Source organism: Buteo buteo, chromosome 6 (assembly GCF_964188355.1).
Source record: "Buteo buteo chromosome 6, bButBut1.hap1.1, whole genome shotgun sequence".
In the NCBI taxonomy this organism is placed as follows: domain Eukaryota; kingdom Metazoa; phylum Chordata; class Aves; order Accipitriformes; family Accipitridae; genus Buteo; species Buteo buteo.
This window is the reverse complement of record NC_134176.1, coordinates 53,250,721-53,270,526: the sequence shown is the minus strand read 5'-3', so window position 1 is coordinate 53,270,526 and position 19,806 is coordinate 53,250,721. Positions and strand designations below refer to the sequence as shown.

Below are 19,806 nucleotides of genomic sequence, written 5' to 3'. Positions count from 1 at the left end.
TGGAGATTCACAGATTCTCCCTGCCCTGCCCTGCCCCCCGCCCCCGACACATCAAGGGTAGACCCAAAATGTCTGTTAGGGAAGTTTCTATGACCAAGAGCAGGGCTGTACAGGAAATTCCCACCTCTAAACTAAAAAAAGCTGTACGTTTCTCTGGAGCAGAGAGAGAAGTGGGGAAAAATCGGGAAAAAGACTGGAACATGGCAAAGACCATGAGGTCATCCAGGATCCTCTCTATGCTCAAATGAATGATACAACCTGAACACAAAAATTGTATGCAAAGTGGATTTTATCATCTTGTTTAATTACAATGGACACAAGCAAAGAAGGCACAGTGTTATACTCATCTTGACGGCATTTCTTATTGTAGATGAAATGCAGCAATTTCAAAAAATATAGATCTGACTGGCTTCATCATTTCAGGTACTGCTGTGTTTGCCTATTGCTCGACAAACAGGTAAAGGAAGGACATGCAGAGGGGATAGTCCTTAATAATTTCTCTATTTTTTTTTTTCTGTAGAGATTTGCCTCACAGGAAAAAAAAAAGGCCATTAATAATACTGATGAGAAATAGCGAGAAGACAGAACACGTAACATGGAGGTAGCAGAAAGAACAAACAATTTGTACAGGCAGAGCCTGTGTTTTTTCTGTCAGGGTATTCTTGCAGCACATAAGAGTCGATTTCTGTATACATATACACAGGAGTTTCTAAATGTTTACCAATTCGTTTCAACCAGTAAAGATCATTTTCAAAATTTATGGGGTTTGTACACTCAAAACAAATGTTCCTTATTCCAACAGCAGACTCGTAACATCACATTTCTCTCTAGTCTCATTTCCAGTCATATTTTCAGTTTCTGTGTCCAAGCTAACATTCCTCAGTGGAGAGCTCCTCAGGCAGGTGTTAAACCTGAAAAAAACATGGAAAATATTCCATGCAACAAAGTGTGTGTCTGTCCTGTGATTTTGAGTTACAGCAAGCTCAGATGGAAGTGACTTTGGGCCATATTACATTAGCTGTGAGGATTTTGAAAGTGTATTACACTCTTTATTCCTAAAGAGAGGTGTGCTTTACCAGCTGCCTCCACACAGAGACAGTACAATAAACCCACTTTCTGAGCAGTAAACATCTATGGGTGAAACACATATTATATTAATTGTTACTATTGTATATTAACATACTCCAACCATAGGAGTGACCACAACACCAAAAGAAAAGAAAGTCAGTTACAGGAATCCCCTGAAATACCACTTCAACTAACACCTATAGAGTCTTAACTGGTTCTTCATTTCAAAGAACTTTCTCCCTAAATTTCGGTTGCTCAGACCCTCCTTGGGATACATAAATAAGAGGGGGCAAACCAGTAAGTCTGTTTGTGTTTTGGCTGTACATCTTATCTCCCATTCCATCAGGGAGACCTGTCTCGTGCTGTACCTTTCTTTGTAGACACCCAAGAGCAAATGGAAAATAAATTATAATAATCAAAGAATGTACTTAAAAATATTGTATACGGACAAATGCCAAACGAATAAGCAAATATGATGCTTATAACTATCCCCTATACTCATCCTATCAATCACCTCACCAACCTTGCCTCATCACTGGCATCTGCAAGATGGACCAGTTACTTCTAACAGCCACCACAAACAGCACCATCTTCTCCTCCGCCACTGGTCAGCCTTTCCTTCTCACTGTCCAGGCAATTCTCCACCGTCACCTCACCAAAGTGCAGTTGCATTAATTATTTGCTAGCTATGCCCTGGTAATTTGGTTTATGATATAGAAATACGCTTTTGCCACTCATTATGACATGCCCATCTGCCCAAATCAACAATGCCCAAGAACAAAACCAACAGAGCCACAATGGTACCGCTGTGAGCCATCAATCACTGACATCCCACCTCACAAAGTAACTGCAAAATGAAAGCTGTTTTACCTGGAGGTTGAACCAAGGAATAATCTGAATTTCCTGTTAATTCTCAATACTACCTTTCTCCTAAATGATCTACAGAGAAGAAATCTAAGCAAGATGCATGTATTCCATGGGACCAAAGATTTTTTTCCTGCCTTTCCAATTTCATATTGGAGGCTTGATCAGAAGAGTAGAAGACAGTTCTTCACTTGTGATCAGCAAATTCCAACTGCTTTGATAGCACAGAATTTAGCCTAAATTTTACCCTTCACCTCTTTAACTCATTATATAGAGATTCCATAATGCCACCAGGATGAAACTTAGTTACTATGAGAACAAGTTACAGGAGGAGAAAGGCACACTTCCATTCAGTTTTCATCGGCAATTTCCTTGAACTCTGGATTAATACGTATGCAGAAAAAACAGCTTAAATTTCTTTAAGATACCTAAAATTTTACCATACCAGAAATTAAAGAGCTTTGTATCTGTGAAAGAAGCTTTCCAACCGAAATACTTTATCACCATCCTACAGGAAGCAGTGTCTTTTAAAACAGAAAAGAGAGGACGGAGAGGAGACTGAAGAATACTGTTTAGTCAAAAAATTACCCTGCAAATTGGCAAACATAGCTAAAAAATTGTCTTAATTACCCTGATAACAGTGGAAGGTGTCACCTTGGAAGCCTGTGGGCTTAAAGCAGGTACACCTAGCACGGTGGCAGAAGCAGCATTCTCTACATTGTCCTGCCAATACACCTCACTGCTAACCACAAGGCTTGGACTTCCAGTAATAGGAAGGCTGCAGAAAGAACACCTACTTTCAATCGCCTCTCCGTCCTTAGGTCTTTTGTGGACACTGTGCCAAGAGGCCAATGGATGCTGTTTATTTATACGAATACAAAAAAGAAGGATAGAAACAAAAACGGGCATTTCGCCAACCGAGGGCGTGGATACTGTCTGACCTGAGGTTATGCTGGAAACCAACTCAAAATGAAAAGCTTTACGGAACTCAGACTAGATGACCACGGTCCTAAGAGCCTCACCCATGCAGATGAGCCCGTACTCATGCTTATTTACCGTTAGCTGAGGCTAAGTTAGGGCTGACACTGCTCTATCTCCCCAAAACACCTCTTTGCAAAAGCAGTCATCTTCTGGCCCCAAAATGGTAGTTACATCTGCTCATCATTCAGGAAAAAGGGAAACTTTACACATTTTACCAATCTCAAGTCTCTGTCTTCCTGGAAAGCATGAAATAAGAAGCATAAAAAATGACACCACAAGACCTTATAAGAGAGTTAAGAGCATATTCATTAGAAATGAAATACAAAATACAACGATGCCGCAGGACAGGGGGCAGCAGGCGAACAAGACCCCCACCATGCCCTACCCTCACCCCAGTCCAAGAAATGCACCTATATAATACAAATTAGAGATCTCAAACGGGGGTGGGGGGGAGGAGGGGTTTTACAAAGTGATCTTCTTGCTATACAGAAAATATATTATTTGCTGGAAGTCACTGCTGAGCTGTTAGGGGCCCAGGGTCAGTCACTGCTCAGGAAACCCCCTGAAGGCACACTGACCCCTACTGCTTCCCCACCAGTTTGCTGAACACATCGTAGATCTCTGGCTTCTCCTGTGCAAACTGCTCGGCTGTATTTTTCTGTAGCCAGTCAGACGAACGCATCTGTTGCTGCAGGAGGCCAATGAGGTCACCAAGGTTGGAGCTACCGGCACAGGTAGGTTCCTGGTGGCGGGACACAAAAATGACTTCATCTGTGCTATCTGCTTTGCCATCCTGATCTGACTGACAAGGCCGCTCCTTCTCCTCAGCCAGTATCTCCTGCTCCCGCTCTTCTAAAACCTTGCGGATCCGTTGCATACCTGCAGTGGTACAAGGAGAAACACTACTGGATTAGTTTAAGCCACAAATGTCCCCAAATCTGTCAGATTCAGAAAAATTTGGAGGATGGAAGGAAAGGGAGGAAAAATGGAGAAGACAAGTATAATAATAATAGGATAAGTTTAGGATTAAGCAAAGGAGGAAACAGTGCTGCAGAAATTCTGGTGGAAGGAAAAACAGAAGAAAACATTACTCACCTAACTGTAACCGATGGGTCTTGTCAGCAAAGATGATGCGGAACCATCCGGGTTCACTGCATTCAAAGGCTTTACCACAGGACAGGAGGACCTTGTTATCCAGAAAACGCCTCCAGAGCAGCATCTCCTCCTCAAATGTGCCTGTCCTAAGGTACTAGGAGAGTCAGCAGAAGGGCCAGAGGTTAGTAACATATAGGCTAAATCACTGAGATCCTCATGAATTTATGATTCCCATGAGGTCTGCAAAGGCCAGGGGAGACACCTTTTACCTCTGAAGTACAGCAGTAGTGATATAAAGGAAGAAATGGGGAGGAAAGTGGCTTGAGAGAAGTAAGATTCCTGCAAGGAGGGAAATGCACAGACAGACGAAAGGAAAAGAACGGACAGAAATAGCAGGCAGCCCTTCCCTCTGCTGATCAGACAACAGATTTGTTAAAACAAAATGCTTATCACAACATTAAACTTTCCTCTAGACGCAGTTACACCATGTGCCTGCCCTCAGTCCAGGACAAGCCTCCCTTCCTAAGACTACCAACCTTTCGGAAATCAATCCAGACAAAGAAGCCTGCATTGCGGTTGAGAAAAGGAACCCCAAGTGTCTTCAGCTCATCTGTCACATATGTATGGGCAGCTTTTAAGCGGGCATGGTTGGCCCTCAGGTACACCTGGCTGATCCAGTCTGACCAGAAGGAGAAGATAAAGAAAAAAAAAAATCACAAACTGAGAAAGAATTCAGATCTGTTCAAGTTTCTAAAACACTCACAGTGCCTTTTTCCATTTGACCCTTCAACTCCTTTTTTTTGTTTTCTGTTTCCTCAAATAGCAAAAAGAGGGGCAAGAACTATTTAGCAGTTTCATGTCTGTGCAGAAGAGTATCTTCTTGACCATCCTGAGGATGCTTCCCTACATTCATAGCTCTTAGCTGATGTGGACTGTTAGCACTCCATCCAGGACAAAGCTAGAAATCCATTTCCATTTCCCTTATCCCACTTGTATGAGGGAAGAAAGCTTGTATTCTTTGTTTCTGCTCAGCTGGTTCTACACAACATTGACTATTTCTATACAAATAGCTATCACACTTGTCAAAGCTGCTCCTCTAATTCTGCTGATCAGGAGCTCTGCAGAAGCGGTCCTTTTCTGTAGAGCTCTCAGCCTCATGTGACATGGGCAGCTTCAGAATTACAGAAGACTGTCAATTAAGCACAAGTACAAACAGGAGACCACTTGGGAAAGTAAGGGGGGGGCATCCCCCAGGTACCAAGACACACAGAACGGCAGAGGATCATACATCGAGCTACTGACTCACCTCTGTCTCTAAGCAGCTGCGCAACCTTGTGCTGGACAGGTCCACAAACCCCGTGGAAATAACACAAAGAAGCCACCGCGTTAGCAACATCTTGGTTCTCTGTATATAAAGTACCAAAACGAATCCCAGAGACAGCAAAATCCTGCAGAAGACACAGGGAGACTGCTTTATTACACAGGAAGACCAGGATCCTATTACTACTGCCTTATTCCTTCCAGCATGAGGACACCAGGCCAACCCTACCAGCCAGGAATCACAGCACGATGGCAACCAGCACTCACCTTGCTTATTCCCCACATCACATGAGTCCGCTGTGGATCAGGCAATCTGTATGTAGAAGGATGCAGATGGGCAGTTAGTATCATAGGTGCTGAAGCTTTTGGATCACCAGTGCAGCATTGCAGAAACAGAGAGGCAGCATTACACAATGACAGACAGTGCAGCACAGAACATCAGTCAAGTAGGGAAAATTCAAATCCGACCTAACTTTAGAAGCTAGGAACTCCCTGGAACTAGTTTCAGACACAAATTTAAAATATTTCAGATATACAGATACTTGCAAGTGCTATATTTCACGCGCAGATTTCCTGCACGTATGAAGCTTGTACATATAATGCTAGAAATGAGGCCTGTGCCAATGTATTTGCCAAGAATTAAAAGTAATTTTCTTTCTTTCAAACACCAATATTTTGCAGAAGGAGATGAAGTTCTTCTTTTGCAATGTTGTACCTTCAAGCCCAGCAACACTGAGCTAACACTTAACCAAGTGTATTTTATTTCCTTGCAATTGAGCACAAAAAGAGAGCGCACACCACTGGTGAAAACTAGAAATTTAAAAAAATACAACAAAAAACCACACCATGTTTTTATAAGATAAAATTTGAAAAGTTTTTCATCTCATTAGATCAATACCTAATAAAACCCATTCTCCAGTCTGTAAGAACACTGTGATCCATGACTACTGTACAAAAAAAAACAAAAAACAAAACAGAAAGTAAACAGCAACAGAAAGTCTTCACAGGCATCAACAGAAACAAGGGGAAGAGGTACCAATATTTACGTAGGAAGAAAAGCCTCGCTCTGAACAAGTAAAACATCTGTTTCTAGTTTTGGGCACTGTCACAAGCAAATACCGAAGCACATATTGAAAAGTGTACCACAACAGAAAACTAACTACCATTTTTTACTTGCTAGATTGCACTTGACAATTCAGAAATTACAAAAAAAAAAAAAAAAGAAATCAGCGTAAGGCAGATTCAGAATTTGCTAGCTCATGACTTAACTTCCAGTCACAAGTTCTCAGCAAGGCATCATGTTGAACTGTCACTGGAAGATGGCCAGGGAAGTAGGAGCTGATTTTACCTGTCCATGCCTAGGACACTGTGAAACGTGGCTGATTCATCAAAAACTGACAGCATGTAGATCTCATCTACTATCACATGCAATTCATGTCTGCAAAAGGACAAAATGGAGATTACAAAAGAAGGCTGCTTCTGGTTTAGAAGCAGAGATAAATTCAGGCCTGCAAAGACTCACTTTATACACACAAGAGGGACAACAAATTTTGCAGAAGTAAAGCATTTTTTTCACAGCTCCAAAGGTCTACTATGTCTACATTGAAGTGATTTGAGATATATCCGACTGTCACCCACTGCAACCATATAACAAGATAAAAATGCAGTCATTTCCAATGCGCTAGTGAAAATTAATTCCTGTATGTACTACCCATCTAGCATAAGTTGTATCATCGTCCACTCAGAATCTCACAGATTCTGAATCTCAGAGAGTATCTGTGATCCATGATGAAGCCGGGAACCCATATTCACATATTTATTTGTCTTTGCACATACAGAGAAACTGAGAGGAAAGGAACTCAGCTTCCTACTAGGGAAGCACAGCACCATAGTGTTTGCTAGGACTGCCAACAAACAAAACTTGCGTTCCTTGACGCAAGCTGCTTTGCTACTCCAGATGATTGCATGGTCCATGTTCCCTTGTCCCCAGCACTCCCCTCTCCTCCCTTAAGCCCACCGTTGTGTGTGAAGAATAGACTGTTTGCCTGACTTAAAAGATATTCACAGATAAATTCAGGGACAGCAAGTAGTCCACCAGATTCTGGAAGCCGTATCTGACTCAGGATGCCTCAGTCTTCCAAACTGACATACCTTTTAGCAAATTCCAGGTAATCCCGTAACTCTGACAAGGAGTAGATGTCCCCAAGGGGATTTTGGGGATTCAGAAGAATTAAGGCCCTTACAGTGACACCCTGCAGAACACAAATAACGCAGTATTAAGCGGGTGCCCATCGTGGGATAAATTTTTCATCTCTCTACTTGAGCAGCGAGTGTGATGCAACATTCCCCTAAAGCTTCCACCATGACTTTTCACCTCAGAGGTTAGATTTGTATGAGAAGAATTTTAGCCACAAATTAAGATTTTTTTTTTTACAATTATATCACTTGCAAGGTCAACTGAGGAAAATATTATAGAATGAATCTATGATTTTGAAAAGAGGGTGTCTGCCACAACCACTGCTATCTGGTCAACCAATTAATGACAAAGATGCTCTCACATGTTCTCAGCATGGAAGAGAACTTTCTCTGAGCTGTATCAGTAATCGGGAAATAACAAATTACTGAAGACTGCCCATGAATGAGGCAAGAAAGATAGGAATTTGAGCTATGTGGACACAAACTGTTCTCATTTAGAGCACACTGGGCTGAAGATGTCAGAGCTGCTAATGATCTAAAGATACAGCTAAACATATATAGGGCTCAGGACAATGTCAAAACTTACAGAATAACTCTTTAGAAAGGTGATACCCATCTGCATTTATCCTCTAGATTTGTACCTCTCTCCCTCCTGCAAAAACTCTCTGTGTTCTTAGTGAATTCATCTGCACTGCTGTGTAGAGCAGTCAGTTTTGGGGTAACTCGGCTGGCCTTCCTGAAGGAAAAACCCTGGGTAGGTAGTCCCTACTTTTCAGTGCATGCCCAAGTACGGATTTTTTTGTGATATGAAGGGGTTCCAGTGCTTTGTGAATGGTCTGGTACTCCCGGTTTATCCTGTCTGCTGTGACCAAAATTGGACAGACGTGACACCAGGGGAGTCCCCCTAAGACTGCCCCTGAGTTTGCAAGCAGCCTAATCTCAGGTGGTCTACAGGGACAACCAGAGAGCCAGGTGCTAGGTTTTGAAAATGTTTTGATCTGCAGGCCACTTCTGGGATGTGCCATCTCAAACATATTGTAGACTTAACTGATGATGTGAAGGTCAGCTAAACTCACCTCTGCCCGGGCATCCTGCAAGGCTTTTTCCAGTTTTTCCACTGTAAGTTGAAAAGGCCGAGTGCTTGTTCCAGTAATCTGAAAGACATCACAAAGATAAAAAAGGCCAAGTTATTTCAATAGAGTCTGCCCTGAGCCAATCCTCTGAGAAATATACCCCAGAAGAAAATAGAAAGCCAACAATAATGACCTAGCAACCATCTTCTTATCCTTTTACACTACAGAGAGAATAAATAAAAAAAAATTAAAAATTAAAGAGTTGTTCATCATAGAATGGCCACACACAGAATTCTCTGGCTATCCTTGAATAACTAAAACAATGCAAGATCTCCATCTGCTCTTCCACCCCTAGGACGGTATTCATTAGGACAGTACCTACTTCTGTCTCCAAGGCTCAAAATGGCCATTTTTTACCTCTCAAGAGCTGTTATTGGGAGTAAGATACAAGAAAAGGACAAGACTGGAATCCAGACTTATGGTCTGAACAACTTTCTTGCAAATTACGTCCCCAGTTTCCCAGCAATAAATTGGGAAACTGTCCACAGGCTGCAGCCTATCCTTGTCCTGAGGACTGCTTTCAGAGTTTTCCAAAGCCCAGCACTTTCCAGTGTCAATTATTTTTTAACTACAGAGGTTGGTATCCCCTTCACTCAGATCTTACCTTACTGTCTAAATAGGCATACACCAGCTTGACATTACCATAGAGGAATACACTCTGGGTAATACCACCATAAAAGGGAGTAGCAATCAGAACAGCTTCTGGAACCGAGAAAACAAAATTGGTTATCAACAGGTCACAGTCCTTCTCTCTCTTCTAATATACTTCAGCTAAACATGAAAGCTTTTTTACAGCTGTGCCCTCTGGAAACACTGAATGTTACTGCCTTTTCCTCCACTTTATTTTTACATTAATTCTTTAATCTTCTGCAAGAACTCAGGTAAACATGAGTATAGCCCACATTTAGTCTAACAAACTAAAGCAGGGCACCACGAAAACAGCGAAGGAAGACAGGGCAAGGCACCAGTGTGAGTGCATGACATCTGCAGACCATGGAGATGATGAATTTCACAGCATAATCCTGCAGGGAACAAGAACTTTGCAGTAGGCCAATGACAATTCCACTACTTCGCTTCTGTCAAACAATATTTAAACAGAGTAACACATTATTTCCCAGCAAAAATAAACATTACAAACATCTTCCAACCATCCACTTACCCCCTGGATCACAAAGGACTGTAGCTAATGCAGAAAATAGCGAGCCACAACCATTTAAAACAATCACCTACAGAAGAAAGAGAGAGGCTAGTGATAAATCTGTCCATAGAAAGACAACACTGTAAAATAATAATTTCTAACCATATCACTGAAATAAATTTTCTTCCCAATTCTCTAGCATGGATGTTCCCAGAATTTTCCTGCTGAAATCCCACTTCTACCAGAAGTAACTTTAATCCTGTCCTTTGCTTGAAAAACACTTTGTCCCGGTGTTCTTCGTGATTCTAAGAAGCAATTTAGAAAAAGAGTAGGCTTTTAGGTAGAGAAAAAACTGGGGAGCAGTTCTGAACTGCTAGAAAAGCAAACTACTTTTCGTCAGCTAATCTGTGTTATTGTCTCTTTGTGGTAACAGTAGCTCTGACCTCCTGCCAAATCTGTGCAAAAGTGGAAACCACTGTCTTGTACAGGAGCAGGTCTGACTCCTGGTTCTAGGAGACAGCTGCTCACGGGTCCTACGAGTTTCACTCCAAGTATCAGGCAGACTCTGCTGCCTTGGAGAAGCAACGATCAGCGAACTGATCAGCGAACTTCAGTTTGCGGGAAGTATGGGCTTCTGCTGAATTATTGCAGCCAGAAAAGCAATGGCTGCACTAGCTCCTGCTGTCTTCAGCGCTCAACAGTGGCAGGAGTCCCTGATCTCCACAGGTTCCTGCGCCCAGCCTGCATCTCTCCCAAGTCAGCAAGTCCTGCAGAGACTCGGGTCCTGACCCCTTCCTTACAACACTGCCACAAAGTCTGAAAAGGTCCGTTCTTGCGGGCTAAAACTACTCTTGGCTCAATTATAGATTTTTGTCCTGAGGTGTAACAGCAGTATGGGACAAAATTAAACTCCACTGAAACAACGGGCACCCTTTGTCAAGGCTGAGGGATACAGGCACAGTCGGTCCCAGAGCTGAATAAGGAGATGAAAGCATAAAGCTGCACTCAGAGCACTGGCATGAGGGGTTGGCACACAGAAGTAAAGCATGAGGCAAATATACAGTAGACCCCATGTGTTTTGGCTGAAGTGCGCATCAAAAGCTACTGAAATGGCTATGAATCAATCTCATTTACACGATAAAGGCTAACATCTTACCAAACCATTCGTTTAAAAAAAAGAAGATGAAACTGTTTGACAACAAATGGCAATACATTAGAATAGACACCAATGGAAAGTGGGTTACCCACATTTTCTGCCTTAAGAGGTGCAGGGGCCTTGCAGTAATAGGTCAAAAATCGAGCCACTTCCTCCCGTAAACTGAGAAAGACACAAAAGCAAATACTGATTCAGCTTATTCTCCAAGAGGCTGGGCTTCCCCAGGTCCACATCTCAGGAAAATAAAGTCAGGGCACAGTAAAGTCTAGTGAAAACAGCTAGAAAACAGGATAGCTCAGGCCCATGCCACAGACATGACTTTTACATACAGCAAAGGTGTCACGGATAATGTCCATAATGGTGCACACATTTCTGATGAGCTTTATTTAATCAAGGCACAGAAGAGGAGGATTAAAGTCCCCAAGTGTTCACTATGTTTCAAAGAACTGTTTTGAGTTACCTGATTCGTTAATGTAATCAGTGCTTTTAAAACTGTGTTTGCTTTAGAAAATTTCCACCTTCTCTCACATAAAAGGATTTTTAACTGGATGAACTGGTAGAGCAGCTAATTTACAGTTTTGCAAAGGAAAAGATGATTAAATGACTAGAAAAGTTTTAACTAGAGAGTGTGGCAGAAGCAGTTTGTATTCATCCATTCTGCTTATCAGACAAGTAGTCAAAAAGAGAAGCATTACAGAAAAGAGAAGACTTACAACATATGTCCCTTCCAGTCAGGGTACTGAAGCAGTGGAGGCTCCATCAGATTCATATCAGTCTGTGTCAGCTGGGATAACGAGAACAACCGTTAAAAGCACAATCACTGATATCAGAAACATGCAGATAGATGGGATCCATGTACAGGCACATACCTGCATAGACACACACACACACACACGTGCAACTTCAACAGTTGTAAAACTGGATTGAGAAAGCCACTGACCATCAAAATTAATGCAGCTGGGAGAAGCAAGGACTAGCAAACTGATCAGCAATAACTTTATGTGACATACGGGCTTCTGCTAAGTTATTGCAGCCAAAACCTTGCTGCACAGAGATCTATAAAAAGGATGCAGAACGGGGCAATACACACGATGCCCGTAACCAAGATGCCTGCAGAAGACTTTCTCAGCAAATGAAGCAACGCAGAGTCCCAAAGAGTGTTTCGCCCAAGCTCTGAGGATAACAGCTTTCAGCTGGAAAGTCAGTCCCAATTGTGAAAGCTCATATCTAGACTGTCAGAAAGAGATAGAAAGGATTTTTCATCACAGTCAGATATGTATTTTCTGTAATAAACTTTCAATATATTAATTTTTTAATGAATTCTAGCTTTCATTTATGTCTCGGTTCCAAGCTACTGCAGCTCTTTCAGATCTATAATTCTGATAAGTTTTGATAAGTGTTAAAGCATAACGGGAGCTTTCAAAAGACAGGAGAAAAATGAAATTATCTTCTTGATAATTCTTCCCTGGGGCAGGCACCTTGTTCCTTATTAGGAGTTCATTCTGATCTCAGAGACAGATTCACCTGAACTGTGGAGCCCTTTTTAATTTTTATATTTAGATAAAGTATGCACACTGCTTTTATCTAAATATTTTCAAGGTTGTAAATATCAGGGTTTCACATAATCCAGTTCTATGGAGTTGCAAGGGAAAGCACAGCGGTGATACAGGCAGAGAGAAGAGGACACTTTACATAAACAAAAAGGAAATAAACAAATATTATGTACAATGTACCTTCCAAATATTTAATGGTAACCAAATCTATGAGTTAATATTAAAAAAGGTGAGGGTGCGGGGACACGACACGTAGGTAATAGTGCAAGGGAGGAGGGAAATTCAACGTGCAGTGAGTTTCTCATGTAATAACAAAACCACAACATTCTGTATTGGTGTTTTAATAACTGGTGCCAAGCTCTGGAGTTTAAAGACACTGTCCTTATCCCATGCAGAATTACAGCCTGATATTACAGGATTAAAGTTCCTTTATTCAGCTGTAGATGTTCTCGAAGCCTATGTGGCACAGAACTGTGCCTCCTTAGATCTCTCTCCTAAACTTCTCTAGAGAACGCAACATAAAAGGTATCAGCAGGCTTGGCCAAAAATGACTATGCAAAAATAAAGAGGAGAACCCTTAAAGGTAATGCATTAAGGGCTAAGGAAACCAGACGGGCCAACTGAAAGGAAGACCATCTGAGATCTCACGCCACAAAATATTCTCTAATTTAAGGGTCAAAAGTTGAAGACAGAAGTCTGATACATTACTTTATTCAGCGGAAACAGTAAGTCTTTATCATCCTAAATCACAACAAATTATTTGCCTACAATCCCAGCTGGTGCTGCATTCAGTGCATCCATACTGTAACTCCAGGCTGCGATGACTGAGAAGCTGGCAACAGTCTTTGTTCAGCTTGTTACCACAAGCGTGATGGCTCACCTTGCTATAGTCGACGAAGTCTTAACTCATTTTCATAACAAGGCTAATTAAGATGCAGCTGACTACCGTCTCCCTCTGCACTACTTACTGCAGGCTTGGTGTTAGTTTTAAGGGGAAAGGACAGCAAAGGAAGGAAGGTGCCACCTACGCAGCCTAGAAGGCACCTTTTTTGTGCAGGCAGCAGCTCTGCCTTACCTGTTCTTTTAGCTGGAAGGTGGAGCGGCGGGGTAGCGTCCCCCCGAGGCAGTGGAGTGGCAGGCAGAAATAAAACAAGGAACATTTTGAGGGTGGGAACTGGTGGAACGGGAGCAACCGTGAACTTCAAATGACAGAGGTCGACTCTCCAACCCCGAGCCACCTTCCCTCCCCACAGACAACTTCAGGTAGGAGAAACTGCCACCTGCCTGCCTCGCGGGCTGCACCTGGGCAGTGGTTTTAATGGAAATCAAGAAACATTCCTCTACAGCGCGGTCCTGTTCTTTTCTTTTGACTTGTTCTACTTTTTGAGTTGGGCCGTGTGTTTCATGCCTCTCCCTGGTGCAGCTGAACACAGTGAGCAGGTAGCAGCTGACCCACTCTGACTCTGAGCGATTTCAAGAGCTGCCACCATTCGCTGCGGCTGCCGCCACCCTCGCACATTTCAGGTAAGTTCAGAACTGGGTGTCCAAATCACGTGACTTTATAATGGATAGATGTGAAGATCCTTGAAATTAAATAGAGTTCAAAACTAATCTCAAAACCTCCCTATCAAATCAACTACTGTCAGCAGGAGAAAATAAAATGCATCTTATTTACATTTAGTTTTCTGAGCCAAGCACATCCCCAAAGGGAAACCCATCACGAAGAGGAACAGAAAAACACCCTTGCTCCTACCCTCCTGGAAAAATAACATAAATAAATGTACAAATAGCTGGATTCAAGAGTGACTTCCAACAGATAAAAAATTCGTGACAAAAAAATTTACCAGAGAAACCTAAGCAACAGCAATAACTCTAGGAAAGTGCAAGCACTGAGGAGGAACTACACAGCAAATTCAGTATTTCTTTTTGGAATAGGACTTACCCGCTTAGACATCAGGTCAAAGCAGAGTTTATTCTCACTGGTGCCAAAGTTTATTATACCCTAGAAAAAGAAATAGTTTATTGTTTAAAGGCACAAAAACCACGTGCATACATCACCCCAGCTATCACTTCACTAAATTGCCTCCAAAAACCCTACCAAGGACAAGTCAAAACACAGGTCGCATAGACTTCACCATATATAACTCGAGACACATATACATGTAAACATACACACACACACACATAGATATCTCAGGCACTCAGCTTCTTAGTCAATAAACTGTCTGTAAATGAATACATACTAGTGGTTTATACTTCTTTACAGAATACGTTCAACTTAATCTTGAATTCACTCACTGGAAATATCTAACTACAGAAGAACCCCCCCAAAAATTCTGTGAAAACCAAGGTCTACCCTTCTGCAGCAGTTTTAAACAAGGTTTTGGATACATTTCTTCACCTGAAAGCATTTGTTTAACAGTCATTACCATTCCACTCCACTGATTTGCTTGGAAACCATATAACAATGTCATCATGAAAAGTGGTTAAAACACTAAATTTTCCGCTCTGGAGAGATAACCCTACAGTTCCAGGTTGAGGATTTGGCCCTGCTTATTCAGCACTACATCGGATCTTGAAGAGTTCAAATCTACTAGCACAATTTCATTATTGGAAGAGGTTGGGCAACTAAATTTTTAAAAATGTGAAAGGAAATCCAAGCAACTGTATGTTTATGATGTTACTAAAGCACAAGTCCAGTTTTAGGTATCTGTTTAAAAAGCTACCTCCTGCATAGACAACAGGTGGTAGAAGAGGCAGTTTGCGCTTCATAATGCACCTTGTATCAAAAACTTCGCTGTGGTTTTCTATCTTAAAAATCTAGTTTTCACCTCCCAACACAATGTGACCGCGGTCAGGGCTAATAATAAAACACTTTTAAAGTTTCAAGCAGTTCAGTATCTGAATGCAGGCTCTATTTAAGAGTAATCCACATATAAATCATTATCTATATTTACTGTACTTGTTACTCAGCAATAATCTGCCGTGAGGAATTAACACTCGGCCTTTCTGCCACAAGGGGGGGTATGATGAGCTACTTACAACTGAGCAGCCCAGAGTAAACAGGGAGAAAAAGTGCTGAGTGTTAGTTAAAAGTAGTATTAAAAAAACCCTGTCTACTACTCAGTTGTTGTACCTCCTGCACCCACCACCTGCAATAATCAGATATAATCAGATAATCAGAGATGGTCTTCAGCGGGCAACAGAGGCGATGAGGTGAAAGGAGGAACAGGAGCTCTGTTTGTTCCTGCAGATTTCTTCTATCTTTCAAGGTCTACTAGTGCTATTATTTCCCCGATAGGGAAATCAGAGTGTGCAAACCTGAGCTGGACAAGGCATTCATCTTTGATACATAGAGGACCTGCAAAGCTACTTTTTATTTCTCTTCCTCAAACAAACAGCTTGACCTGCCATGTCTTAGTGACATCAAGCCCGCCCCCCCCCGACACACACACACACTTTTAGCGTATCTGTCAGCAAACCTCTAAGACAGTTTTTTTCCTAGCAGGAAAACACGCTGAGGTTCTCACTCACATTGGGGTTCTTGTCTTCATCATACTTGTCAGCATGATAAGCTTTGTACCCTTCCTCAGTGGAGCCACGAAAAATGTTGGCAATGTTGCCGCGAGCAGAGAGGTAAGGGCTTCTCTGGAAGTCGCTGGGGTTACAGAAGCCGTGCATGTCAACCCTCCTCTCGGTAAGCAGCCGAGCTCTCATCTCTTGCAGGTTGCCCCCTCCTCCTCCCATTCCCGCAATTTCGGACAGTGCCTGGCTGAAGTCTACGCCCCGAGGCATCGCGACGGAGGAGGAGGAGCCGCTATGGCTCTGCTTTAGGATGCTGAGCATCTGAGCAAAGACGCTGAACATGCGGAACTCATGCTCCCGCTCCAGTTCAAACCGGCGCTGTTCCAGTTGCATCCGACGCTCCTCCACGTCCAAATCTCGCTGATATCGGCGTTCCTCCATCTGCAGAAAGCGCTCTTCCATGGCCCGCTGGGACGTCAGGGTCTTCAGCAAGAGATCGTCGAGCGGGTCCTTCACACGCTGGCCTTTCCGCTTTTTTCTCAGCCGATGCAAGGCGGAGAAGCCAGGCCGGGGAACCACGTTCTGGATCCGTGACGAGTTCGCCATGTTGGGCTCACTGAAACCTGTGAATACATAAAAGTGAGGAAGAAAAATTAGACGCGCAGCAAGTACAGTGGCACGGACATGCTTTGCTGCCTTCCCCTGCCCTTCCTAGGAAACACCCTTCAATCTACTGTAGGGTTTTACAGGAAAACCAAAGTAAAAACCTGCCAGGTACATCTTGAAGTCTGTGAGGTTTTTTTGAAGTTTGTTTTTAACTTCACGCATCGGGCACCCCATTATGCTGCCAGCCCCAGCCCCGTACTCGGCCTCTGAATTAACCTGAGCGATCATCAGTTCCCTCCGCTGGTCTAACTACACAGGCACCACGGCAAAGAGGACATAGCACTTCCTCCTATCTCAGGCACTAAGCTCACGCTGGTTATCGTCTCTCTTCTTCCCCATCACGGCGTGCTCTTCCATCAGCCTGTCCTAGACCGGTTCGAAATCCCCAGGATTTCCAGACTGTACCCTTCCTGGCAGCCAAGCAACAGCCAGCTGCACTTTCAGTGCAGGAGCCTCATCTCCTGCGAACAGATAGGCTGTTTCTGCCAGTGACTTTCAAAAACATCTTCTTTCCAAGTCCTAATGAATAGCTTAGGAGGCCAGGCAATGATTATTCCCAAGTATTCTTCATTGTCGAGCATCCTAAAAGATTAGATCCGGAAAATATTTTAAAAGAACGCAAGAAAAGTTTCACCTGCAGGTTTATAGCGTAGCCATGGCAGAAGAGGGTCTCCTGATACAATTCAGCATGAGGACTGCAGACAGCCCTGGTGATGCTCAAATGATACCAAAATGCATGCAATTTTTTTTTTTAATTTTTTTTTTTTTTTCCCGATAGGGTAAGTACCGTCAGCATTACGTGCAGAAATCTATCAGAAATCTTATGGCAGACACGCCAGCCCTTTGGATTTCGTACACGACATTTAGCCTAGCACGGTAATTTTAGATTTTATTTACCTGCAGCAAGATACGTTTCGGGAATGGCCAGAAGACTATGAATGCAGATACCAGCCTTCTACTTTAAAGCTTTTTGGGACGTGGAAAAATAAGGATCCAAACGTCAGTGCGAAAACCAGGTGTCTATCTCTGCACCAGAAAAAAAAAATCTCTCTTTCTGGGAAACCGGGCAGAAACCTTATGCTGGAATGTAAAAGGCTATCCCTACCTGAAGGTGAAACACTGGTTTCAATGGGAATCTCCACCCTGGAGATGGGAGAGTCGTTCTGGGCCCTCTCCAAGAAGGCTCTCTCCATCTCATGATCTTCAGGGGAGCCCTGCTGGTAAGACATGGCTGGTGGGGGCTCTGGGGTCAAGCAGTGCTCATCAGAGTTCACCTCCTCACATTTGATTTCCATCAGTTCGGGGTGCTGGGAGTGTCCAAAGGGCAGGGCCGAGGAGGCGAACTGGTGATGGTAGCTCTCCACCATGCTGCCCTGCAGCACCTGCTGAGCCATCATGCTGCCGCTCAGCGAGCCGTAGGCCAAGGCGGGCCGGCTGGTCAGCACCCGGTCCATCACCTCGTAGAACTTCCACGTCCGGCCGCCCCGCGGGGCCTTGCTGTTGTCCTTGATCCGCCGGTACTCCAGCTTCATCTTCTTGATCTTCTCCCGGCACTGGTCCCCCGTCCGGTGGATGCCCTTCTCCCGCAGCACCTCGGCGATGCGGTTGAAGACGTGCTGGTTCCTCAAGCAGCTCTCCAGCTCCAGCTGCACCGACTCGTCGGCCCACAGCTGCAGCAGCTCCACCACCTCCGGGTCCGACCAGTTACTGCCGCGCTCGTACTTCTTCCCCCGAAAATCCATCGCTCCCGGCCGGCCCGCGGCGGCCTGCCCGCGGCGGGGCGGGGGCCGGCTCCCCGCCAACGCCCGCCGAGGGGGGCCGGGGAAGGGCCGGGGGAGGCGGCGGCGGCGGCGGCCCCGGCCCCGCGGGGGAGGCCGGGGCGGGCTGCGCCGGGGATCCCGCCCGCCGCTGGGCCCGGCCCGCTCCGGCCGGGGCAGCCCACCCGCCCCCGGCCCGCCCGGGGGGCCGGGCCCCCCGCCGGGACGGGGGTCTCGCACCTTGGCCCTCGAAAGCGCCCGGGCTGGCTCTGCCCTGCCTGCCCCCCCCCTCCCTCCCCACAGCCCCTAGAGCGGCGGCGGCCGCCGGTTGGACTCGGCACGGCACGGCACGGCTTAGCCCACCCGCTAGAACCGGGCGGAGCGAGCCAGCGGGGAGCCGGGCCGGCATGTTCACATCCGGGGTGACGCACATGCGTGCCGGGCCCTTATTCCGGGATAACTTCAGTCCGGGCCAACCGGCCGGCGTCCCTTCTGTGCGCCCCCCCCGCCGCTCCCCTCACGGCGCTCGGCACCGCCAGGCACGGCTCGGCACCGCCTCCCCCGCCCTCGGCCCCGGGCCCCGGGCCAGGACACAGCCCTCGGCAGCTCGCCCGAGGGGAAAAAAGGCCGAGCCGTGCCCGCAGAGCGGCTCCTCAGGGCCGGCGGCGTGTGCTTGTATCGGCCCCGTCCTCGGCTGCGGCCCCGGACGCGGTGGAGGATTTCTGGTTTCCCCTCCGCAGCACCGGGTCAGATTCCCCGTGGGGTTCTGTCGTCGCAGGACTTTTGTCGCTGCAGGATTTGGAGTCTCCGCAGAGCTGTCCTGGCGCATCGGCCACCAAGGCGGCTTCGAGCGTGTCCCATCCATCGGTTTTGGAAACCTCAGTCCGGGCCTGAGCCTGGCAGGACAAGGACCGAGCCCTAAGGCGGCGAGCGCGAACAGAAAAAGGGCGATTGGGGAGAAAAATGGAACCAAACACCGCGCGTCCGTATCCTCTGTCGCCGTTCCGGCGGCCAGCGTACAGGTTGTGAAGCAGGTGCTAGGTTGGTGGTTTTCCTTTTAGATCAAGCGAGCTGCTTCGTCGCAGCGCTGGGGGGGTTTATCCAGCTCTTATTAACCTCCCGCTGGATTTTAATAAATCATTTTTAATAAATCATTTCTCAGTCTGTGAAATGGAAATAAAAATCTTCATTATATCTCGTGAAATACTTTGAGTGCTATCTCTATGGCGGGAGGCAGGGGGAGAAGAGAAGACTTGCCTTTAAAAATGATACTACCTTTCTTAATAACTTATGATCAGATAGTAGTTCAGATTTTTTCCAGTGGTCCCCTTAACTAGAGTTTGTACCTCCACCC

General features: G+C 44.9%; 1 protein-coding gene across 5 annotated transcripts; it reads right to left on the bottom strand.

Moving 5' to 3' along the window:
* Positions 1-271: 271 nt before the first annotated feature.
* Positions 272-19,227, bottom strand: LOC142032340 (1-aminocyclopropane-1-carboxylate synthase-like protein 1). 5 transcript variants are annotated; one of them, XM_075030954.1, is made up of 16 exons: positions 17,801-19,227; positions 16,039-16,652; positions 14,447-14,506; positions 13,580-13,678; positions 11,665-11,735; positions 11,044-11,113; positions 9,817-9,883; positions 9,262-9,359; positions 8,601-8,678; positions 7,480-7,580; positions 6,677-6,766; positions 5,596-5,641; positions 5,315-5,456; positions 4,545-4,687; positions 4,009-4,162; positions 272-3,792 (listed from the first exon to the last, which is right to left on the bottom strand). In XM_075030954.1, the coding sequence occupies exons 1-16, from the start codon at positions 18,435-18,437 to the stop codon at positions 3,494-3,496; spliced, it is 2,769 nt and encodes a 922-aa protein (XP_074887055.1). In that variant the 5' UTR covers positions 18,438-19,227; the 3' UTR covers positions 272-3,493. The 5 variants fall into 5 exon arrangements, 4 of the variants coding, with proteins under 4 accessions (XP_074887055.1, XP_074887057.1, XP_074887056.1 ...); XM_075030956.1 differs by having other exon boundaries at positions 17,978-19,227; XR_012650814.1 differs by having other exon boundaries at positions 3,694-3,792; positions 4,009-4,347.
* Between the last annotated feature and the right edge of the window lie 579 nt (positions 19,228-19,806).